Source organism: Typopeltis vanoorti, chromosome 2 (assembly GCF_054136105.1).
Source record: "Typopeltis vanoorti isolate ZY-2024b chromosome 2, IOZ_Tvanoo_1.0, whole genome shotgun sequence".
Classification (NCBI taxonomy): Eukaryota; Metazoa; Arthropoda; class Arachnida; order Uropygi; family Thelyphonidae; genus Typopeltis; species Typopeltis vanoorti.
Window position 1 is genome coordinate 17,219,798 of NC_143550.1, and position 19,405 is coordinate 17,239,202.

The window sequence follows — 19,405 nt, forward strand, 5'->3', positions numbered from 1 at the left end:
CTGGTTCGGGGATGGCCGAACGATACCTCTATGCTAGGACGATGTTACCGCGGGTAACCCTGTCCTAGATTCCCGGAAAGTAATGGCAGACCATGCCGTAAAAAAAAGTCAGCAGAAGCATGCGCCCGATATCTAGGCTGGTAATTACTATGAAGAAGTTAATCCGGGGTAGATTGAGGGAAACAAAGAATTGTCCTAATGAAATAGAAGATAGACTGAAACAGATGCAGAGATACCACAGAGTGGAGATAAGTATAGTTTGTTATTTATATGAATGTAATCTGAGTGTGTGATGATATGGGTCCTTTGTTAGTGAAGGATTTAGATACAATTATAGTTTAGGACTATAGCATGTGTGTTTTATGGCAAATGGTCAACAGGTTACAATTACAGCAAGGAATATTATATATTACCATTCTATCTACCAGAAATTAGTGAAGAACTTTTATCATCATAGAAGACTTTGATGATGATAAAAGAGGGCTTTGCTTTCATCTTAACCTATTCTTATGAAATTTTATAAAACCAAATTACTATAATCCTCAATTTCCTATTGAGATAGAAGGATTGGACCAGGTAGCGGCCGGTGAAATTTTAAGTGGGGGTGCTGCCTATACAAAATTTTAAAAAAAAAAAATTATTTTTTTCCTAATCAGTCTAATTTACTAATAAATAAATCTATACAAAATAAAAATAAGTTTTTTTTTTATTTTGTATAGATTTATTTATTAATAAATTAGTTACTGATTAGGAAAAAAAAAATATTTTTTTTTTTTTTTTAAATTTTGTATAGGCTGCCACTGGATTGGACTGAAGGCACAGTAACAGAAGTCAGAAGATACATTAAGCTATTCAAGGTTTAGTAAATGAAGGTGCAGCTATTTGAAGGGTGCACTGTAAATCATATTTCATAAGAAAATCCACTGTCATATGAAAATACGAGAGTGGATTTTTATGAAAATTTCACACTAAATTTTATTTATTTTTTCTTATAAAATGGGATTCTGAGTACAATTTATGTTATTTTTGATATGTGTGTGGGGAGTGATAATAACTTCAAAATAACAAATATTATAATAATCTGAAAAATAAATGTCAATAATTTTATTGTGAACCTCCAGTAATCAGACAAAAATGGCAGAATTTTTCTGAATAAGCATAGTTCATCTTTGGAATTTTCACCACTAAAAATACTGCATGGAAACATCATGATGTGTGGAAAGCACTGACCTCAGCACAACTATGCTCAGACATGATGTGATAAATTACATAACTAATAAGTATTTAGAAAGATTAATTAAAAACAACATATCACCTTACCTTGACCGAATACTCTTTAATGCCACAGATGTGCTAGCATGACAGTTTTTAATTCTATGTCCTTCATCACAAATGACTAGATCTGGTCCAGGATTAACAATGGCCATATAGATATCTGAAGGAAAGCAAAAAATAATGATTCAGAAATGTGCAAATTCTGCTTTATGATTATAATAATGTATGTTTACAGTCTTCATGATGTATTAGTAAAATATAACTGAAATAATACATGATAAAATATATGACAATTATTGCGTTGCTAAATAAAATTAATAGACAAGTGGAACTATAAACTTTTCTTGAACATTTCATGAAGAGCATAACAATTTGAAAGGATACAAAGTCTACAAAAACTGATTCAAGAAAATGTACTCGAGAATCACATATTTACATTATGCAACATCTAAATTCATGTTCTCCTCCTTTGTACATCCTAGAGCCAAAGAAGACTGCTTTATAGCAAAATCAAATAATTTGACAATATTAGGAGGACAATCTTTCTTCAGTAATTCTAATGTATTGCTCAGTGGAATATTAGTAAAAAAGCAAAACCATATTCAAATGATCTAATGATTAAATGATCAAAGGGAAATAAAATAGTAATGCCATTTTTTTTCTCACTACAAAAGAACACACACACAGAAACAATAAAAAAATATAGACTGTTGAGATAGTATGTTTACCCTACCTACCTACCTACATAGTCTGTTATTTTTCTTGTATGTGTTCTTTGGTAGTGAGGAAAAAAAACCTTCCAACTCTATATGGCTAACTCATCCAAATGCTCAAATATTAGAGACAAATCATCCTTCTCAAAATATAGGTGTCATTAAAATCCTGTTAAGTACGGGCCATGTCATTTGTTCCAAAGACATAACATCATAATTGTAACTTCTTATAAAATCAGCATTATTACAACAAAAATTTTAAATTACATTTTAACAAGATTTTCAGTAAGATTTTCTTGCCCATTGACCATATAATCACTTGGATATAGTTTTATATTTTACTAGCATTCCACTGAGAAATACAGCAGAATTACTGGAGAAAAAAAAAATTCTTCTTGATTTTTTTCTAAGCCCATTTTATAAGCATTTTTGGCTACAGGTCCCCAAGTTTCCATCTTTTTTCTATTGAAGGCTTCCTGATGCCAATATTCCCTAGCCATCTCCACTAGGTCATCCTTCCATCTTCTCTCTGGTTTCCAGGCATTCATCTTCATTCATATGAATTCCACTGAGTGAATATCTTTGTCTATACATTGATATTCGTCCATGCAATATGCCCTGCCAATCTCCATTTTAATTTTAAAATCTCTTTCCATGTAACATGCCATGCTTTGTTTCTTTACTTATATCTTCATTTTTTTTTTGTCTTGCAGTCTGATGTTTAGCATGGCTCTCTCTCCATTCTACACCAGATTTTCTTCATTCTGTTCAGTCTGTTTGGTCATTGGTCATGTCTCTGATCTATATGTCATAAATGGTTTAGCTTCTGCTAAAGGCCATCCAGCCTATTTGATTCTTTTTATTTCTTCATTATGCTTCTTTTTCCTAATGTGAATGTTCTTTCAATAGATATTCTTGTACTTGCTCTATTTTGTTATTGTCTATTGTTATTTATTTTCCTGTTATCCGGTTTCCTTCGATATTTGTCATTTTAGTTTTTCAGCGTTTATGTATAATAAAACTGCATTTTATTCATTCATCATTTCTTCTAGTTCTCTTTTGTTGTTTGCTATTGCTACAATATCATCAGCACATCGTAAATAATTCAGTTTTTTACCATTTATATATTAATTCCTTTGTCCCTCCAATCTAGTTCACTCAGGGCATATTCTAATACTCCAGTGAATAGTTTGGGTCGATAGCATCTCCTTGGTGTACTCCTATATTTATTTGAAATGGGCTGCAGAGTTCATATATTTTGTTTATTAGCTGTATATTATTTTGGATTACCCAGGTTTCTTCATTGTTATATAGGACTGCTTGTTTTTTCAAGTGAACCAAAAGAAACTATAAAACTAGTATAATGGTAGGTTGTATTCTCTGCATTTTTCTCTTGGTAGATTTCAATGTCAGCAGATAGTCAATTGTGCTAACTCCCTTTCTGAATCCAGCTTGTTCATTACAATGAGCTTCATCTAATAATCTGGTGATTCTATTTATTATTTTTATAAACAGTTTATAAACTTGAGCCAGTAAGAATATATGTCACAAGTATATAAACTGTTTTTCAAAATAATAAAGAGAACACAAGAGTATCATAATAGCATTCCTCTTGAAATTTTTCTAGTATGGTTCTGTCACTGCTTGGTACGTCTTCATTTTTAATGTCACCTTTATCATTTTTTATTCCTTTTACTGTATATTAGGAATCAAAGAATATAATACAATAATAGTACAGGACATAGGATACACCGGGGCGTAGGGCTGACCACCTTATCCTGTGAATGGTTTGAGGTCTGATGATTAATAAACCCTCGACACCGCAAGGTAAAAGAGAGTATAAAGAAGATGAGATCAAAGGAATCAAAAATATAATATATATAATATAATATAAACTCATATATAATATATTCACTTATCTTTATCTCTAAAATAGAATGAGAAATTATAATACAAAAGAAACAATGTTTAATTAAATAAATATCCAAACATAATTATTTACTTAAAGAATTTACATGCCAGCTTGGTTGGCCGAGTGGTTAGCGTATCCAATCTCCAGCCAAAAGGCTGCAGGTTTGAATCCCACCGATGGAATGGATGTTTGTGATTGTCTGTGAAAATACTAGTGGTGGTGGGCAGTTAATGGCGTTGGTGTAAATGATGTGGTTCACTGTAGTTGGTGGATTGAGTTGTGGAGACGGAGAGTTGTAGAGGAGGTACCCTCCCTCGATGAGTCTTTGGACTCCCTGGAGGTGTAACGTAATGATAATAATAATAATAAAGAAAATTGTAAGAAAAAACACTTTCTCTCTCATACTAATTCATTTGAAGTTTAAATTCATGAATTAAAAAAAAATCCAACAACAAAGAAAACAAATTCCTTTACTAATATTTACTAATACGAAAGGAAGCAAACACAGAGTTATGCCATTTTTATTCGAACATAACTCGCACTTTTTTCCCAAAAATCTATAGGATTAAACAACTATACTTTTTTTACTACAGTCAGTTAAAAAATAAAAAGAAAAAACACATCTCCTTTCATAATCATCTCTAGAATTGGACGTCTATTGCATTTTAATACAAACAGTTACAATAAGGAATCATCTCACTCTGGACCAAAGTTAACACTCATTAAGGAACACATCCTGCCTCTATATATACTGAGTACAAATTATGCTCAGGAATATTTACCTTACTCCAGAAAGTTAAACAAGAAGAGATACATAGAGTAAACTGTTTACCCTACAATTCTCTAAACATAATCTTCATTCCATGTATTCAGTTCCTAGCCTTAAAATGAATAACAGTTTTTGTCTTGCCTTCAGTATTCTGTAATACACACACACTATCACAAAAACACTGTTTAGAAGAAACACACAACTTTCTGTTAGAGATAAAATGAGCTGTCTTTCATTCAATCCATTGAAAGGAAGCAAACACAGGGTTATACCGTTTTTACTCGAATATAACTCGCACTTTTTCCCCTAAAATTAAAGTTAAAAAATCATGGTGCAAGATATAAGCAGGGATTTTCTGAAACTGAAGTTTTTCAAGAAAAAATTAAATTGACGTTTATAATTACATCCTCAGTATTCATTATTATAATTTATAACGGTTTACATTATTTATAAAATGAATGCATTTAAATGTTAATTATCAATTTTATTTATGCGATAAATTTGAATCTTTTAGCAACAATGCTTCTGTAATTATTAAAAAAATTTTTTCTGGCAAAATCATGTTCCAAGCTCTCAAAATCCAGTTGTACAACAATTCTAATGATGGTCTCTTAATCTTAATCCACCCCATGCATCAAAGATCAAGAAGAATTCGATGTCCTCACTCTCACATTTCCTCAATTGGCAGCTTCCATCTCAATGCACATGATTGGTATGGTATTAACAAAAGATTGCACGAATCAACGACAAAGGAATGCTGATGATTGTTTAGTTGAAATGCTGATTCTCTTCAACCGAATTCCAAAATATCTGAAACTGCCATAACAACATTCACTATCTATATCTTAAAGTTTTAAATTTTTTTCATGAGAGAACTATATGCGAAACTTTTTAATTTATTTTTTCGTAAAATAAAATCAGGGGTGCGAGGTATAGGCGAGGGCGAGTTATACACTTTCTATCCAAAAAGAAACGAGCTTTAGATAGAAAATAAAACACAAGCCAATTATAATTATTCCAATCATTTATTTCAATCAATATACTCTTTCTTAGCTTCGATATAGCATTTGGCACAGTCAATTAATTAGTTAAATGAGTTTTTTATATCGGTTTTTGGGATACTGTTGAGGTTCATGGTTATTGCCGCTTGAACGTTTTTAATGGTGTCGTATCGTTTTCCTTTCATCGGCAAATGAAGTCAGGGGAAGAGAAAGAAGTCACAGAATGCTAAATCAGGTGAATACGGCAAGTGATCCAACACACAAACTTGGTTTTTGCTCAAAAACTGTCTCACAATGTTCGAACGATGAGATGGTGCATTATCGTGCAAAAGTGACCAGCTGCCTGCATCACGATATTCATGCCGTACGTAACGAATTCTTGCTATCAATCACTTCAAAACTTCTAGATAAAACTCACCGTTTGGCCAGGGGGAACGAATTCTTTGTGGATAATGCCCTTGGAATCGTAGAAACAAATCAGCACTGTCTTTACTTTTGACTTCTCCAAGAGAATTTTTTTCAGATGCCCCCTCTTCTGGTTGTCTCCACTCAGCACTCTGTTTCAGGGTCATACTCAAAACACCATGTTTTGTCATCAGTAATGATCATTTCAAGGAAGTTTAAGTCCTTACAAGCGGTTTTAATGAGGGTCCTTGCAGTGTTCAATTCGATACATTTTTTGGTCGTCGGTCAACTTGTGGGGAACAAATTGCAAATTCAATTTACGAAGGCCCAAACACTCAGTCAAAATGTTGTGCACAGTTGATTTTGGAATCCCCAATTCATCTTCAATCAATCTCGTGAATAAATACGGGTTTTCTTTGATGAAATCATGAACTTTTTGGATGTTAACTTCATTGTCCAGTTTTTGCAAGGCTCGGCTTTTCAACGTCCTAAAGAGTCTTACAACCACTTTGAAATCACTTAAACCACTCATAAACTTGAGAGTACAGGATAAGCATTCATCACCGTATGCTTTTTGAAGAATTTGATGCATTTCGGTAAAACTTTTACCAAGTTTAACACAAAAGTTAATCACAGCTCTCTGTTTGAAACTCATTTTCCGACCGTTTGTCAAACACTCGGCTTCTAATGAAACAAATGTCGTAATCAGTTGACATAACACTGATGAAGGTTGCCGCTTTCAACAACAAAAAGATACAACAGGTTGCGCCACTAGTTTCTTCTATTTTCGGTAAAAGATCAGTTTCTTTTTGGACAGAGGGTGTATTCAAGTAAATACAGTAATAAATAAACAGTAGACATATTTCATGTTGGAACTTGTTTTCTGTAAACTTGAGCTACTGTTATTCTTACAACAAAAACTATATTCAAGGCCTTCTTCTAAATTATCTCCTGGTGGTCATACACCATTTGAAAGAAATGAATATCTTCAGATAACTCCATTGGTCTCCGAAAAATGGCTACTTGTAACCCCACACTGCCTAGCCATAAGAAAACAAATATTCAAGGCCTTCTTCCAGATTATCCTCTGGTGGGTGCACACCAACTGATAGAAATAACCACTTTCAGATAAATCCACAAGGCATCCAAATACGTCCTTATAACTTTTTCTCCCTTCAACTATAGCTGCTTCATAACTATGTGTTACTTAGCAATGTTTCTTCCTCTGCACACTCTCTCTCTCTCTCTCTCTCTCTCTTTTCTCTGTGCATGCATGCATGCACCAGCTTCAAACTCCCTGGTATTGCCCAAAATACAGTACAGTACTTGAACTATGTATACTGCCAGCCAGGCTGGCCGTGTGGTTAGCGTATTCACTCTCCAGCCAAAAGGCTGCGGGTTCGAATCCCGCCATGGGCATGGATGTTTGTGATTGTCATTGGAAATACTAGTGGTGGCAGTTGGCGGTAGATGGTGTTGGTGTAGTTACGGTCAGTTGGTGGATTGAGTGGCGGAGACAGAGCTGTAGAGCAGGTACCCTCCTCGATGAGTCTTTGGACTCCCTGGAGATGTCTAATAATAATAATAATATTTTCAAGTCCATGTGCTTGTCTTTGACACCTTTACATAACAGTGCCAAAGTTAGCAATAAATTATAACAAACTACAGTTACCATCCATTTTAACAACAACATTTTACAAAATGGATTACATAACATTAATCTTTATTCTCTTTATTGGAGAGAAAGACAAGTGAATTTAATTATAATACTAAATTAAACTTCATGATGAGTATTAAAAGCCACCATTATATAATGGCACATGAAGGAGGGGGTTACATATTATTATGTATGGGCACCTCTATGAAGCCCAACGACTCATCGCAGGAAACCCAAACTATTCAAAGAATAAACAAAACTCAGCAGAATAATTGTGTAGCCATTTCCTTTATCCAATTCAGCTGTTACTCTATTATAAAAAAGTTAGTAAATTACTAAGGCATGACCATGTTGCCCCTTCATAGAGTATCATATTCTTCTCCATCCATTCTTGAATTCTCTTTTTAACCAAATTTTCCAGTACTTTTACCATTACGCCTGAGATACTGATTGGTCTATAATTTGTTACTGCAGTCTTAGAACCTCACTTATGCAAGGGATTATTTTGCCCTCTCCACTCCCTTAGAACTCTACCAGAGCTGAGACTTAAATTAAAGAGCCTAGTCAGAGGCATTGCCTGTTCCCTTGCACATTCTCGCAAAACCTCAGCTGCTATCACATCTAACCTCACGGCTACATTTACACTGAGGTTCTGCAATATCCTGAGAATCTCCAATTCATCCACCTCTGTTCCAACACCAGTCTCTCTCTCTCTCTCTCGCATATGTTATATCAGTAACCTCACTCGGATGAAATACACTTGCAAAGTGGTCACTCAATATCTCAACTATTTTATGTGCTTCTTTCACCTCGTCACCATCAGCACTCATTAAGGTTAATCTTCTAGACATTCTTCTTACTTGTAATGTAATGAAACCACTCTTTGATATTCCCTTTGGCTTGCTTGGCTAGATTCTTCTTGCAATCCAATTTTGTCTTCCTTACCACGATGGTCACCTTTTTTGCCTGAGTCTCATACTGCGCATCAGTATCCTGGTCACTGTTCTCCTTATATACCCTCCACACCATTTTTTCTTCTTCTGCAGCTCATGCTTAATGATATTACTCATCCATCTAACTTCTACCTGTTTAACCCTCCTTACAATTAGGTATACTAATACTGCTTCCTTTAGATGTCCCTTAACTATCTCCAATATGCTACTAACATCCTTTCCTTGCAGTGTTTTATGCCATGGCACAGGTTGAAGCGTCTTCCTAAGTTTGTCATAATCACCTGCCTTGTAGTTCCACACACACCCATTCTTGACAGAATATTCCTCATGTTTTGCACTCTCCCAAGTCAAGACAACATGATCACTTTATCCAATCAAAGGCAATGTGGCCACCTTACTTCTAATCCTATGACAAGATCTAATACTCTCATGCCTCTAGTCCCCTCCATCACAAGCTGCCTCAAGTAATTATGGCTCGGCATGTGTATAAATTTCATTTCCTTTTTACAATGTGATATTTCTTCCTTCCGGTCTATATCTTCATAACTGAAATACTCCATAATAATCACTCGACCTCCACTCATTGTACTAATCTGCTGATGCATATCTACCAGATCTGTGGAACCTCCTGGCCTACAACAACAACCAACTGTATATTTTGTCTTACTGGCCTTGATCTCACACCAGACTGATCAGTAATCATCAGTAGTAACCCACCCCATCCTATCCTCTTTACCTTCACTGAAAACACTAAACCCCTCACATTCTATCCCTGTAACTATATCACTGTCTGCTGTTCGCCATGTCTCACTAATGGCTATAAGATTTGGCTAGGTTGCACTGACCAATGTTTAAAAACTCCTCCCTCTTGTTCTTGATATTTCTGGCATTAGGATATAAAAACTGAAGCATCCCTTTAGGATCCCAATTATCCTTACTTCCTGAATTGTCTACCCTATTCAATATTTTTGTATGAGAGACTAGATTCTGCACTTGGTCATTTTCACACTCACTCACCTCATGGGTGTCTTCATGCAAACTCGCCTTCTTACACCCTAATTGCTTAAGTTTTCCTGAATTTGAGCCTCAGCATTCTCAGTGAACAAAGCTCTCTCTCTCTCTCTCTCTCTCTCTCTCTAGACACCTTTCACCAAAACGATTTACATGCAATCTATTAGCATTATATAAATCCTTCTTTCTATCAAACATAGACCATAGATCCAAAAATCCCACATCATTCCTTCTGCACAACTTATATATTGATTCATTTGCTACCAATGCCGTTCTCCTCAGTTCAGCTCTATCATAGCATGGCAGGAGACTTACAATCTTCACTTTCTCGCTCTTGAGTTTTGATTCAGCTAACAACTCCTTTACATCCTCCCCTCATAGAATACTTGTGCCAACCAAGACATTAGTTATTTTGCCTTATCTTTTTGCATCCGGATGGAGTGACTAATATCATGAATTTTTGCACTAGGGAAACATGATTTTTTTTACACTTTCATTAAGTACTCCCCTGATTATTGAGATTCCATAGATAATTTTCTCCTTAACTTGTTTTTCCCATTTGTTCAGTCTGTGAAGAGAAAGAAGTCTATTTCTTTCTCTCCTCAGCACTGCTAATCTCTTGCCACTTCTGCAACTTTTCAATTTCGTCCTTGGTTCTGTAAAGAATAACATTCAAGTGCACTATATCTTTATTTATGTCCATTTTGTTCTCCTGTATTTCCACCGACACACATGTGACATTAATTCTGACATTTTTCGTCCTGCTGTCGATACTATCCACTCTACTAACATTTGCTCCATTCTCATATTTGGCTTTGTGATAGGCAGGTGAATCAATCCTATGTATTGCATAGCCAAATATTTAGCAAACTTACTGAAATCACACATAGGCAAGTCTCACTCATTTTTTTAAAAAAAACTTCTGATTTCTTACACAAATTAAAAAATATCTCCATACAACCTACTGACTTTATGGTGAGATTCGATGTATAATCCCTATTTACAAACTATAGTAAAACTATTCGTAAAAGATATAGTAAAACTGTTTGAATTCGTGATGTATTCTGGATACTTCGTTTGTCAAAACAAATTCTACAACCAAGTAGAAAGACCTGCCATGGGAAGTCCTCTCTCCCCTGCTTTAGCCAACATTTATTTAGAGCATTTATAAGACATCTTGTTTTTTTCATCTATACACCCTCAACCTCTATTTTGGATTAGATATATAGACGACATTTTTCCAGTGTTGCCTCACAATATAGATACCTTACCAATGTTTTTAGCTAATATAAATACTTTACATCCTTGTATCAAATTCAGAGACAACAAATTACCATTTTTAGACATTCTTCTCATCCACTCGCCCTCAGGTAATTTAATAACATCAGTTTATAGAAAACCCACTTTCACTGGATGTTACATTCTTCAACAATCTGCACATCATCCTTCTCAAATGACAGGAATCATAAAGTGTTTAGTTCGACGAGCTAAGACTAATTGTTCAACTCCCCATCATTTACAGGAAGAACTCTCAACTATCAAGCAGTATATAAAATTAAATGGCTTCTCTGAAAAGACTACACAACATCTGTTTGACTCCTACAAACCTAGCCCAAACAACAAGGAATCAATATATCGAGTTCCAATCCCATACATCACCAGCATTTCAGAACTGATTTAGTAGCAACTTTTATTTCTATTAATAAGCTCTCAATGTATTTTCCCTCTTCTAAAGATAAACGCTCACCTATGTCTCTTCTGGGTATATACCAAGTTCCATGTGATTGCCATCTTTCCTACTTCTAAACTGGATGCTCAATCGAAAAAAGAACACAAGAATATTAATCGTATATTTTCCACAAAAAAATCCGATAAGTCTGGATTAGCTCAACATGGAATAGTGGCAGACTACAACATTCTTTGGTCTGAAACACACCTTCTACATAGATGTTGGTACTAATTCGAACACCTATTTAAGGAGAGTGCTGAGGCCTTGCTTCACTGCCCTAAATCCTTATCAAAAATATGAGAAAGTTTGATTCGAATAATACATCATTAAAGGTTTTTTTTTTTTTTAAATTAAGACCAATAATGAGATTTTATGAAGATGTAAGGTCTTAAGAAACCAACTAGATACTACGTTTATCTGATGATCTGTTTAGTATGATTTTAAAAATTATATATGTGTGTGTGTGTGTGTGTGTGTGTGTGTGTGTGTGTGTGTGTGTGTGTGTGTGTGTGTGTGTGTGTAAAAATGTTGTTTATATTAAATCTTATATTATATCTTGGTTGTCTGCACCATTGTAAAATTTTATTACAATTCTTTCATTTTTCTAATTTTTATTTCACTTATCTTAATTTTAAATTAACTTTACTTCAACCATAGTAGTCACAACTCCGAGTATATAATCCGTTGCTTGATCTAGTTACTTATTCTTAATCCTTACTCGTAACCTTTTGACCTTCCCCCTTTCTCACAGTTGTATCTATGCTATTCACGCGCTCATAATTTTATAACTTGGGAACTTGCCTCGAGTTAGAGCCAAATTCCTATGTTATAACAGCAAGCGTATTTCTTCAATTTTGACTTCTGAAAATGTATTTTTATTTTTTTGACTGCGCCATCAGTAGATAAGATTTAAATATCCTTCCTAAAGAAAAAACACTTCACTAAGTTAGCATGGAAATACTTCTAACTCTCAATACTCTATCAAGCGTATTCCTTCAATTTTGACTTCAAAATTTATTTTAATTTTTTGACTAAGCCATCAGGAGTCTTAGATAAGATTTAAATATCCTTCCTAAAGAAAAAACACTTCGCTTAGCTAGCACGGAAATACTTCTAACTCTAAATACTCTATCAAGGAACGTAAAACTCAATTCTACAGTTGTGGTAAACTATCCCCTTAGATCATACAGGTTCAATTTTATGAGCAGTGCATTGGTATGCAGGAATCAGGCAAATTATTTGGTAAACAAAACAATTTATTCATTCTAATTGAAAGAAAGTACAAAAGAGTCAATACTAAAATCAAAATATCTCTCAGGCTCTATACTTTTCACCAATACTAGCTTGGATTCAAATTAATCAACCTAGCTTTACTATTCTTCTTTAACCAAATTGACTAATGCACTAATTATTCCAATAAATTAATCATACGATATCGAAGATATTTCATCAATGGAAATCTTTAGAAAACTTGGCGGCTGGAATTTTAGAACTGACAGTCGTTACTGCATAATCGAGCCTTCTATTACTTCCAGACATCTGTTGGCAGGACGTGGATCTGCGACCTTGAGTCGGTAAGACACACTGGAATTCCTTACATCTAGTCATGTTGAAGGCTTAATGGATTTTTTACAACACTCAAAAAGAATTAAAATAGACTTTAATACTTCCTATATTTCGTCCTAGTCACTAGGACATCTACGGGGATTACAAAAAATTATTGTAACATATGCACAAATAACAAACAATACTAAGCCCAACCACGTGGGTGACACTAAAGTCCTATCTAGGTAGAACGCCCTCTAAGGGCAGCAGTAGGTGGCCTGGAATGTAAGGTGGGAACTCTGGTGATGAGTGTTTCCCAAATCTTCGGAAGCTTAATGCAACCATATTTATTGAGATTTGGTTGGTTTTTGAGAGCTGCTGCTGCTTCTAAGAAAAGTCTCTCTTTCTTGAATTTGCTGTGGTGGAGCATCGTGGTTTTCTTCCATGATACTCTGTGGGTGGTGTCCAAAACATGGTCAGCCAAGCCTGAATGGCCATAGTTGTGTTTGAAGATGTAAGACTTGTGTTCCTCTAGACGGATGGATGCTGATCTGCCTGTCTGTCCAAAGTACGCCAGCTTACAGGAACAGGGTACTTTGTAAACTCCAGGCAGAGAGAGAGGAGGGAGCTGATCTTTTGTAGAACGGATAAGGGTAGCCAGTTTGCGGTGGGGCTTATATGCTGTGTGTAGATTGTATTGTTTTAGTATCTTGGCTATTTTTTCAGATGTGCCACGGATGTAGGGTATGGTGATGGCATTTTTAAATTCTTGTTGACGAGAAGGAAGGGGAATGGGGGAGGAGTTGATTATTTTTTTGATACTGTGATTGCTGTAGCCATTGGAGAGGAAAGTGCTGTGTATGTGGTTAAGCTCATTAGTGAGGGCGGTTCCACTGGAACAAAGATTGTGGGCTCTCTTGGTAAGAGTTTTAATAATGCCATATTGTTGAGAGGGGTGGTGGTGGGAGAGTTTGTGAATGTAAGTGTATCATTAGGCAGACGTGTGACTAAGGTGTCTAGGAAGGGTAAACAATTGTTCTTTTCCTTTTCCATAGTGAACTGGATTCTTGGATGTAGACTATTGAGATGACTGAGGAAGGAGTCTAACGTGTCTGGGCCATGAGGCCAAATAGAGAACACATCATCTACATATCTTAGCCAGATAGAAGGTTTGAGTGGGGCTGAGTCTATGGCTCGTTTTTCTAAATCTTCCATATAGAAATTGGCAAGGGGGGGTGAGAGGGGGGAACCCATGGCAGTTCCCTCTATCTGCTTGTAGATTTTGTTGTTCCACGAGAAATATCCAGAGTTAATGGCAAAGGAAAAGAGATCTAAGATGTCAGAGGGAAAAACCTTTTCTAAGAGAGATAAGGTGTCAATTAAGGGAATATTGGTAAACAAAGAGGAGATATCAAAGCTTACCAATATGTCTGTCTTCTTCAAGGTTAAATTTTCTGTGAGGGCTTTAAAGTGGGTGGAGTTTTTTATATAGGAAGGGGATCTTCCGGTGAGGGGGATCAGAGAGTTGGCCAGCTGTTTAGATAGTCTATAGCAAGGTGCATTGGTAGCATCTACTATAGGCCTGAGTGGGGAATTGGGTTTGTGGATTTTTGGTAAACCGTATATTCGGGGGGGACGGGAGCGGAAAGGTTTAAGTTTTTTCGTGACATCTGGGGGCCAGGAAGATACTTTTTAGGAAGGGGACCTTCCTCACCGGAAGGTCCCCTTCCTATATAAAAAACTCCACCCACTTTAAAGCCCTCACAGAAAATTTAACCTTGAAGAAGCCAGACATATTGGTAAGCTTTGATATCTCCTCTTTGTTTACCAATATTCCCTTAATTGACACCTTATCTCTCTTAGAAAAGGTTTTTCCCTCTGACATCTTAGATCTCTTTTCCTTTGCCATTAACTCTGGATATTTCTCGTGGAACAACAAAATCTACAATCAGATAGAGGGAACTGCTATGGGTTCCCCCCTCTCGCCCCCCCTTGCCAATTTCTATATGGAAGATTTCGAAAAACGAGCCATAGACTCAGCCCCACTCAAACCTTCTATCTGGCTAAGATATGTAGATGATGTGTTCTCTATTTGGCCTCATGGCCCAGACACGTTAGACTTCTTCCTCAGTCATCTCAATAGTCTACATCCAAGAATCCAGTTCACTATGGAAAAGGAAAAGAACAATTGTTTACCCTTCCTAGACACCTTAGTCACACGCCTGCCTAATGATACACTTACCTTCACCGTATACAGAAAACCCACAAACACAGGCAGATACATTCACAAACTCTCCCACCACCACCCCTCTCAACAATATGGCATTATTAAAACTCTTACCAAGAGAGTCCACAATCTTTGTTCCAGTGGAACCGCCCTCACTAATGAGCTTAACCACATACACAGCACTTTCCTCTCCAATGGCTACAGCAATCACAGTATCAAAAAAATAATCAACTCCTCCCCCATTCCCCTTCCTTCTCGTCAACAAGAATTTAAAAATGCCATCACCATACCCTACATCCGTGGCACATCTGAAAAAATAGCCAAGATACTAAAACAATACAATCTACACACAGCATATAAGCCCCACCGCAAACTGGCTACCCTTATCCGTTCTACGAAAGATCAGCTCCCTCCTCTCTCTCTGCCTGGAGTTTACAAAGTACCCTGTTCCTGTAAGCTGGCGTACTTTGGACAGACAGGCAGATCAGTATCCATCCGTCTAGAGGAACACAAGTCTTACATCTTCAAACACAACTATGGCCATTCAGGCTTGGCTGACCATGTTTTGGACACCACCCACAGAGTATCATGGAAGAAAACCACCATGCTCCACCACAGCAAATTCAAGAAAGAGAGACTTTTCTTAGAAGCAGCAGCAGCTCTCAAAAACCAACCAAATCTCAATAAATATGGGTGCATTAAGCTTCCGAAGATTTGGGAAACACTCATCACCAGAGTTCCCACCTTACATTCCAGGCCACCTACTACTGCCCTTAGAGGGCGCTCTACCTAGATAGGACTTTAGTGTCACCCACGTGGTTGGGCTTAGTATTGTTTGTTATTTGTGCATATGTTACATTAATTTTTTTGTAATCTCCGTAGATGTCCTAGTGACTAGGACGAAATATAGGAAGTATTAAAGTCTATTTTAATTCTTTTTGAGTGTTGTAAAAAATCCATTAAGCCTCCAACATGATGTCCTCACAGCACTTAAGCCTCTACACACGTATCCTTGCATCTAGGGCTGGAATCGAGAGCTGGAACAGCGCCTGGGTAAAGACGACGACAAAATCAAAAGTGCGCGCCTAAGCACCACATGCCACCAACGAGAAAGAGCCTTCTCAACTACCTGCGGGGAAAAAGGAGTCTCGATCTATCGATATGTCTCCTTTTTATTCTCTTCCTACGACCTTGCAACTGCGATGATTTTACTCCCTTAGGTATTTCGTGGGTCTGCACCTGCCATCTTTTTTGTCGTTGCGATAATTCGTGAAACCCCCATACACACTTTGACCTTCGCAATAGTAATTGCCTCAGGTCATAAGTTAATCCATCTGGAATATTTTCTTGTCTGGAACTTTCTTTTGTTCCAAATTAATTCACACTTAACTTTCTTTGTTCTTTACATTATTTAGGCGGTTACATTATTTAACAATTCACTTTAAATTAAAGCCAATTCAGTGCCATCTACTGGCCACTACCAGCTGTGGTAGTGGCAAGTAGATGGTGCTGATGTTGATGATAGAGGTGGGATGAAGAGTTGTACAATAGGTGTCCTCCCGCGATGAGTCTTCGGACTCCTTGGAGGTGTCACGAATAATAATAATAACTATAAAAAAATGCTAATTGAGAATTTTTGTATGGATTTTCGTTGTCCAGTAAAATCGGTATATAAAGTATTTTTGTATAAAAATTCTTCTATATACAATTTTACATATGTGTGTGTGTGTGTGTGTGTGTGTGTGCAATTTACACTTTTGTGATTAACCTTTTCTTCAGTGAAGGCATAATGCTATTGGTGATTTAACATAATGTGGCTTGTTCTATTTCAAATAAATTAATTGTTTGCATTCTACCTTGTAACAACTGCTTTCTAAGACACTGACAATGGTCTGTTAATTTCAGACTGAAATATATGGCAGTATATTTAATAAATAATACTTTTACCTTGTGTTTTCGCATATATATTATATAGAATTATGGCACAAGTTTCTCTTAAAACTAAAAAAAAAATAAGAATGTGGTGTATCTGAATGAAACTCATCAGATACTTCACAGAAGCCTCAGCTGACATCTTTCTCATATGCATCGATGGTATGTAAAAATGAATTTTAAACAATGCTGCATACTAAAATTCACAAACACACTACACAATTTAAAGTAAATAAAATACTACCAACAGTAATTACTAAAAATTACTAATATTAAGTAATATAAAAAAAAGTGAACCAGGTTTATTATATACTATTTAATCAAAAATACCTGGACACTCCTTCGTAATAGTAATATACATCACAACCATGACTCATACAGGTATAAAAGGAAGCACATGGTCTTGTGATCTTTACAGACAAGCATTAATAGTAAAATGGCCCATACTAAAAAGCTGTGACTTCAGATGTGGTACTAACATATGATGCTACCCTTGAAAGAACTCAGTTGGGAAAATTTCTGTACTGCTACAGTTGTCCTGATAAACTGTCAGCTGGAAATGTTACTGTGAAGTGGGAATGCCTAGAAGCAACAACAGCACAATTGCAATGTGCTGTTGTTGGTCACATAAAATTGCAGAGCGGAACCACCAAGTGCTGAAGCACAGTGTGAAAAAAGTCATTTGTCCTCACTTGCTACCAAATTCGGCAATGCCTCTGCAAGCAACATCAGCGCCACAAATGTTCATCAGGGGATGAAGAACATGGATTTCCATTACTGTGCAGCTGCATGCAAGCATAACATCAGCAAAGGGCAACACCAAGTGATTGGTGAATAGGTGTAAAGATTGCCAAAATCGGACTCTATACTAGTGGAAATGCATTCTTTGAAGTGATCAATCATACTTAACCAACTGATAGTGGACAGATGAGTCTGGGTATGGCAGATGAGGCACCATAGTCAGGGGATATTTTTCATGATAATGATAAATTTAGTTTAATCCTTTACCCATTTGTAGGCTAACAAAGTTTGCACCTGAAGTATCTTCAGGACTGAGGCAACTCGTAGTAAAGGTGGACCAAGCTCTCATCACTCCTTGTCTCAGTATCTCCCATAATGCAAAGCACATCTCCTTGCAGACATGTATAATGCTATGCATTACGGGAAGGGCCACTACCCAGACCGGTTTCGACCTTTATTGAGGTCTCATCAGCGGGAGAAGTGATGATACTAAGACAGAAGCAACGGAGAGGTCATATTTACTTATACAAGTTGCCAAAAGGTGTGAAAGATGTTGGAAGTTTATATTCCACTTGGTTAGACTATAATAAATTTAGTTTAATCCTTTACCCAAGTGTAGGCAAATAAAGTTTGCCTGAAGTATCTTCAGGACTGAGGCAACTCGTAGTAAAGGTGGACCAAGGTCTCATCACTCCTTGTTTCAGTATCTCCCATAATGCAAAGCACATCTCCTTGAAGACATATAATGCTATGCATTAAGGGAAGGAACATCACTCCTTGTCTTAGTATCTCCCATAATGCAAAGCACATCTCCTTGAAGACATATAATGCTATGCATTAAGGGAAGGGCCAATTCATTATGGGAGATACTGAGACAAGGAGTGATGAGAGCTTGGTCCTTCCCTTAATGCATAGCATTATACATGTACGCAAGGAGATGGCTTTGCATTATGGGAGATACTAAGACAAGGAGTGATGAGAGCTTGGTCCACCTTTACTACGAGTTGCCTCAGTCCTGAAGATACTTAGTGCAAACTTTGCCTACACTTGGGTAAAAGATTAAACTAAATTTATTATAGTCTAACCAAGTAAAAATAAACTTCCAACAAAGATATTTTTCATGATTTGAGTTTTTCCCCTCACCCCCCCAGTTCCAGTGATATAGAATCTTAATGCTGTGGATTATAATGACATTCTAGACAATTCTGTGCCTTCAACTTTACAGAAACAGTTCAGTGAGGGCCCTTTCCTCGATCAATACTACAATGCTCCTGTCCACAAAGCAAGTAAGAATGGTTTGATGAGATGGGTGTTAAAGAACTTGAATGGTCTGCAAAGATCCCAGATCTCAAACTCCATCAAACAACTGTGGGATGAACTGGAATGCCACGCCACTGGAAGCCAGGCTGAACTGCATGAAATCAGTGACCAACCTCACTAATGCTCTTCTAGAAGAATGCAAGGGAATCACCACAGTAATGTACCAAAATCCAGTGGAAAGCTTCCCAGAATATTGAAGGCTCTTATAGCAGCAG

At 36.4% G+C, this 19,405-nt stretch overlaps 1 protein-coding gene across 2 annotated transcripts in view; it reads right to left on the bottom strand.

Annotated features, from left to right (window-relative positions):
* The window catches only part of LOC150108851 (helicase ARIP4), a 619,923-nt gene that overhangs the window by 395,861 nt on the left and 204,657 nt on the right, over positions 1-19,405 (bottom strand). For both annotated transcript variants that reach the window (XM_090403746.1, XM_090403737.1), the window contains one exon: positions 1,321-1,435. In XM_090403746.1, coding sequence (XP_090259872.1) covers positions 1,321-1,435 — 115 coding nt within the window. The remainder of the gene's footprint in view (positions 1-1,320; positions 1,436-19,405) is intronic.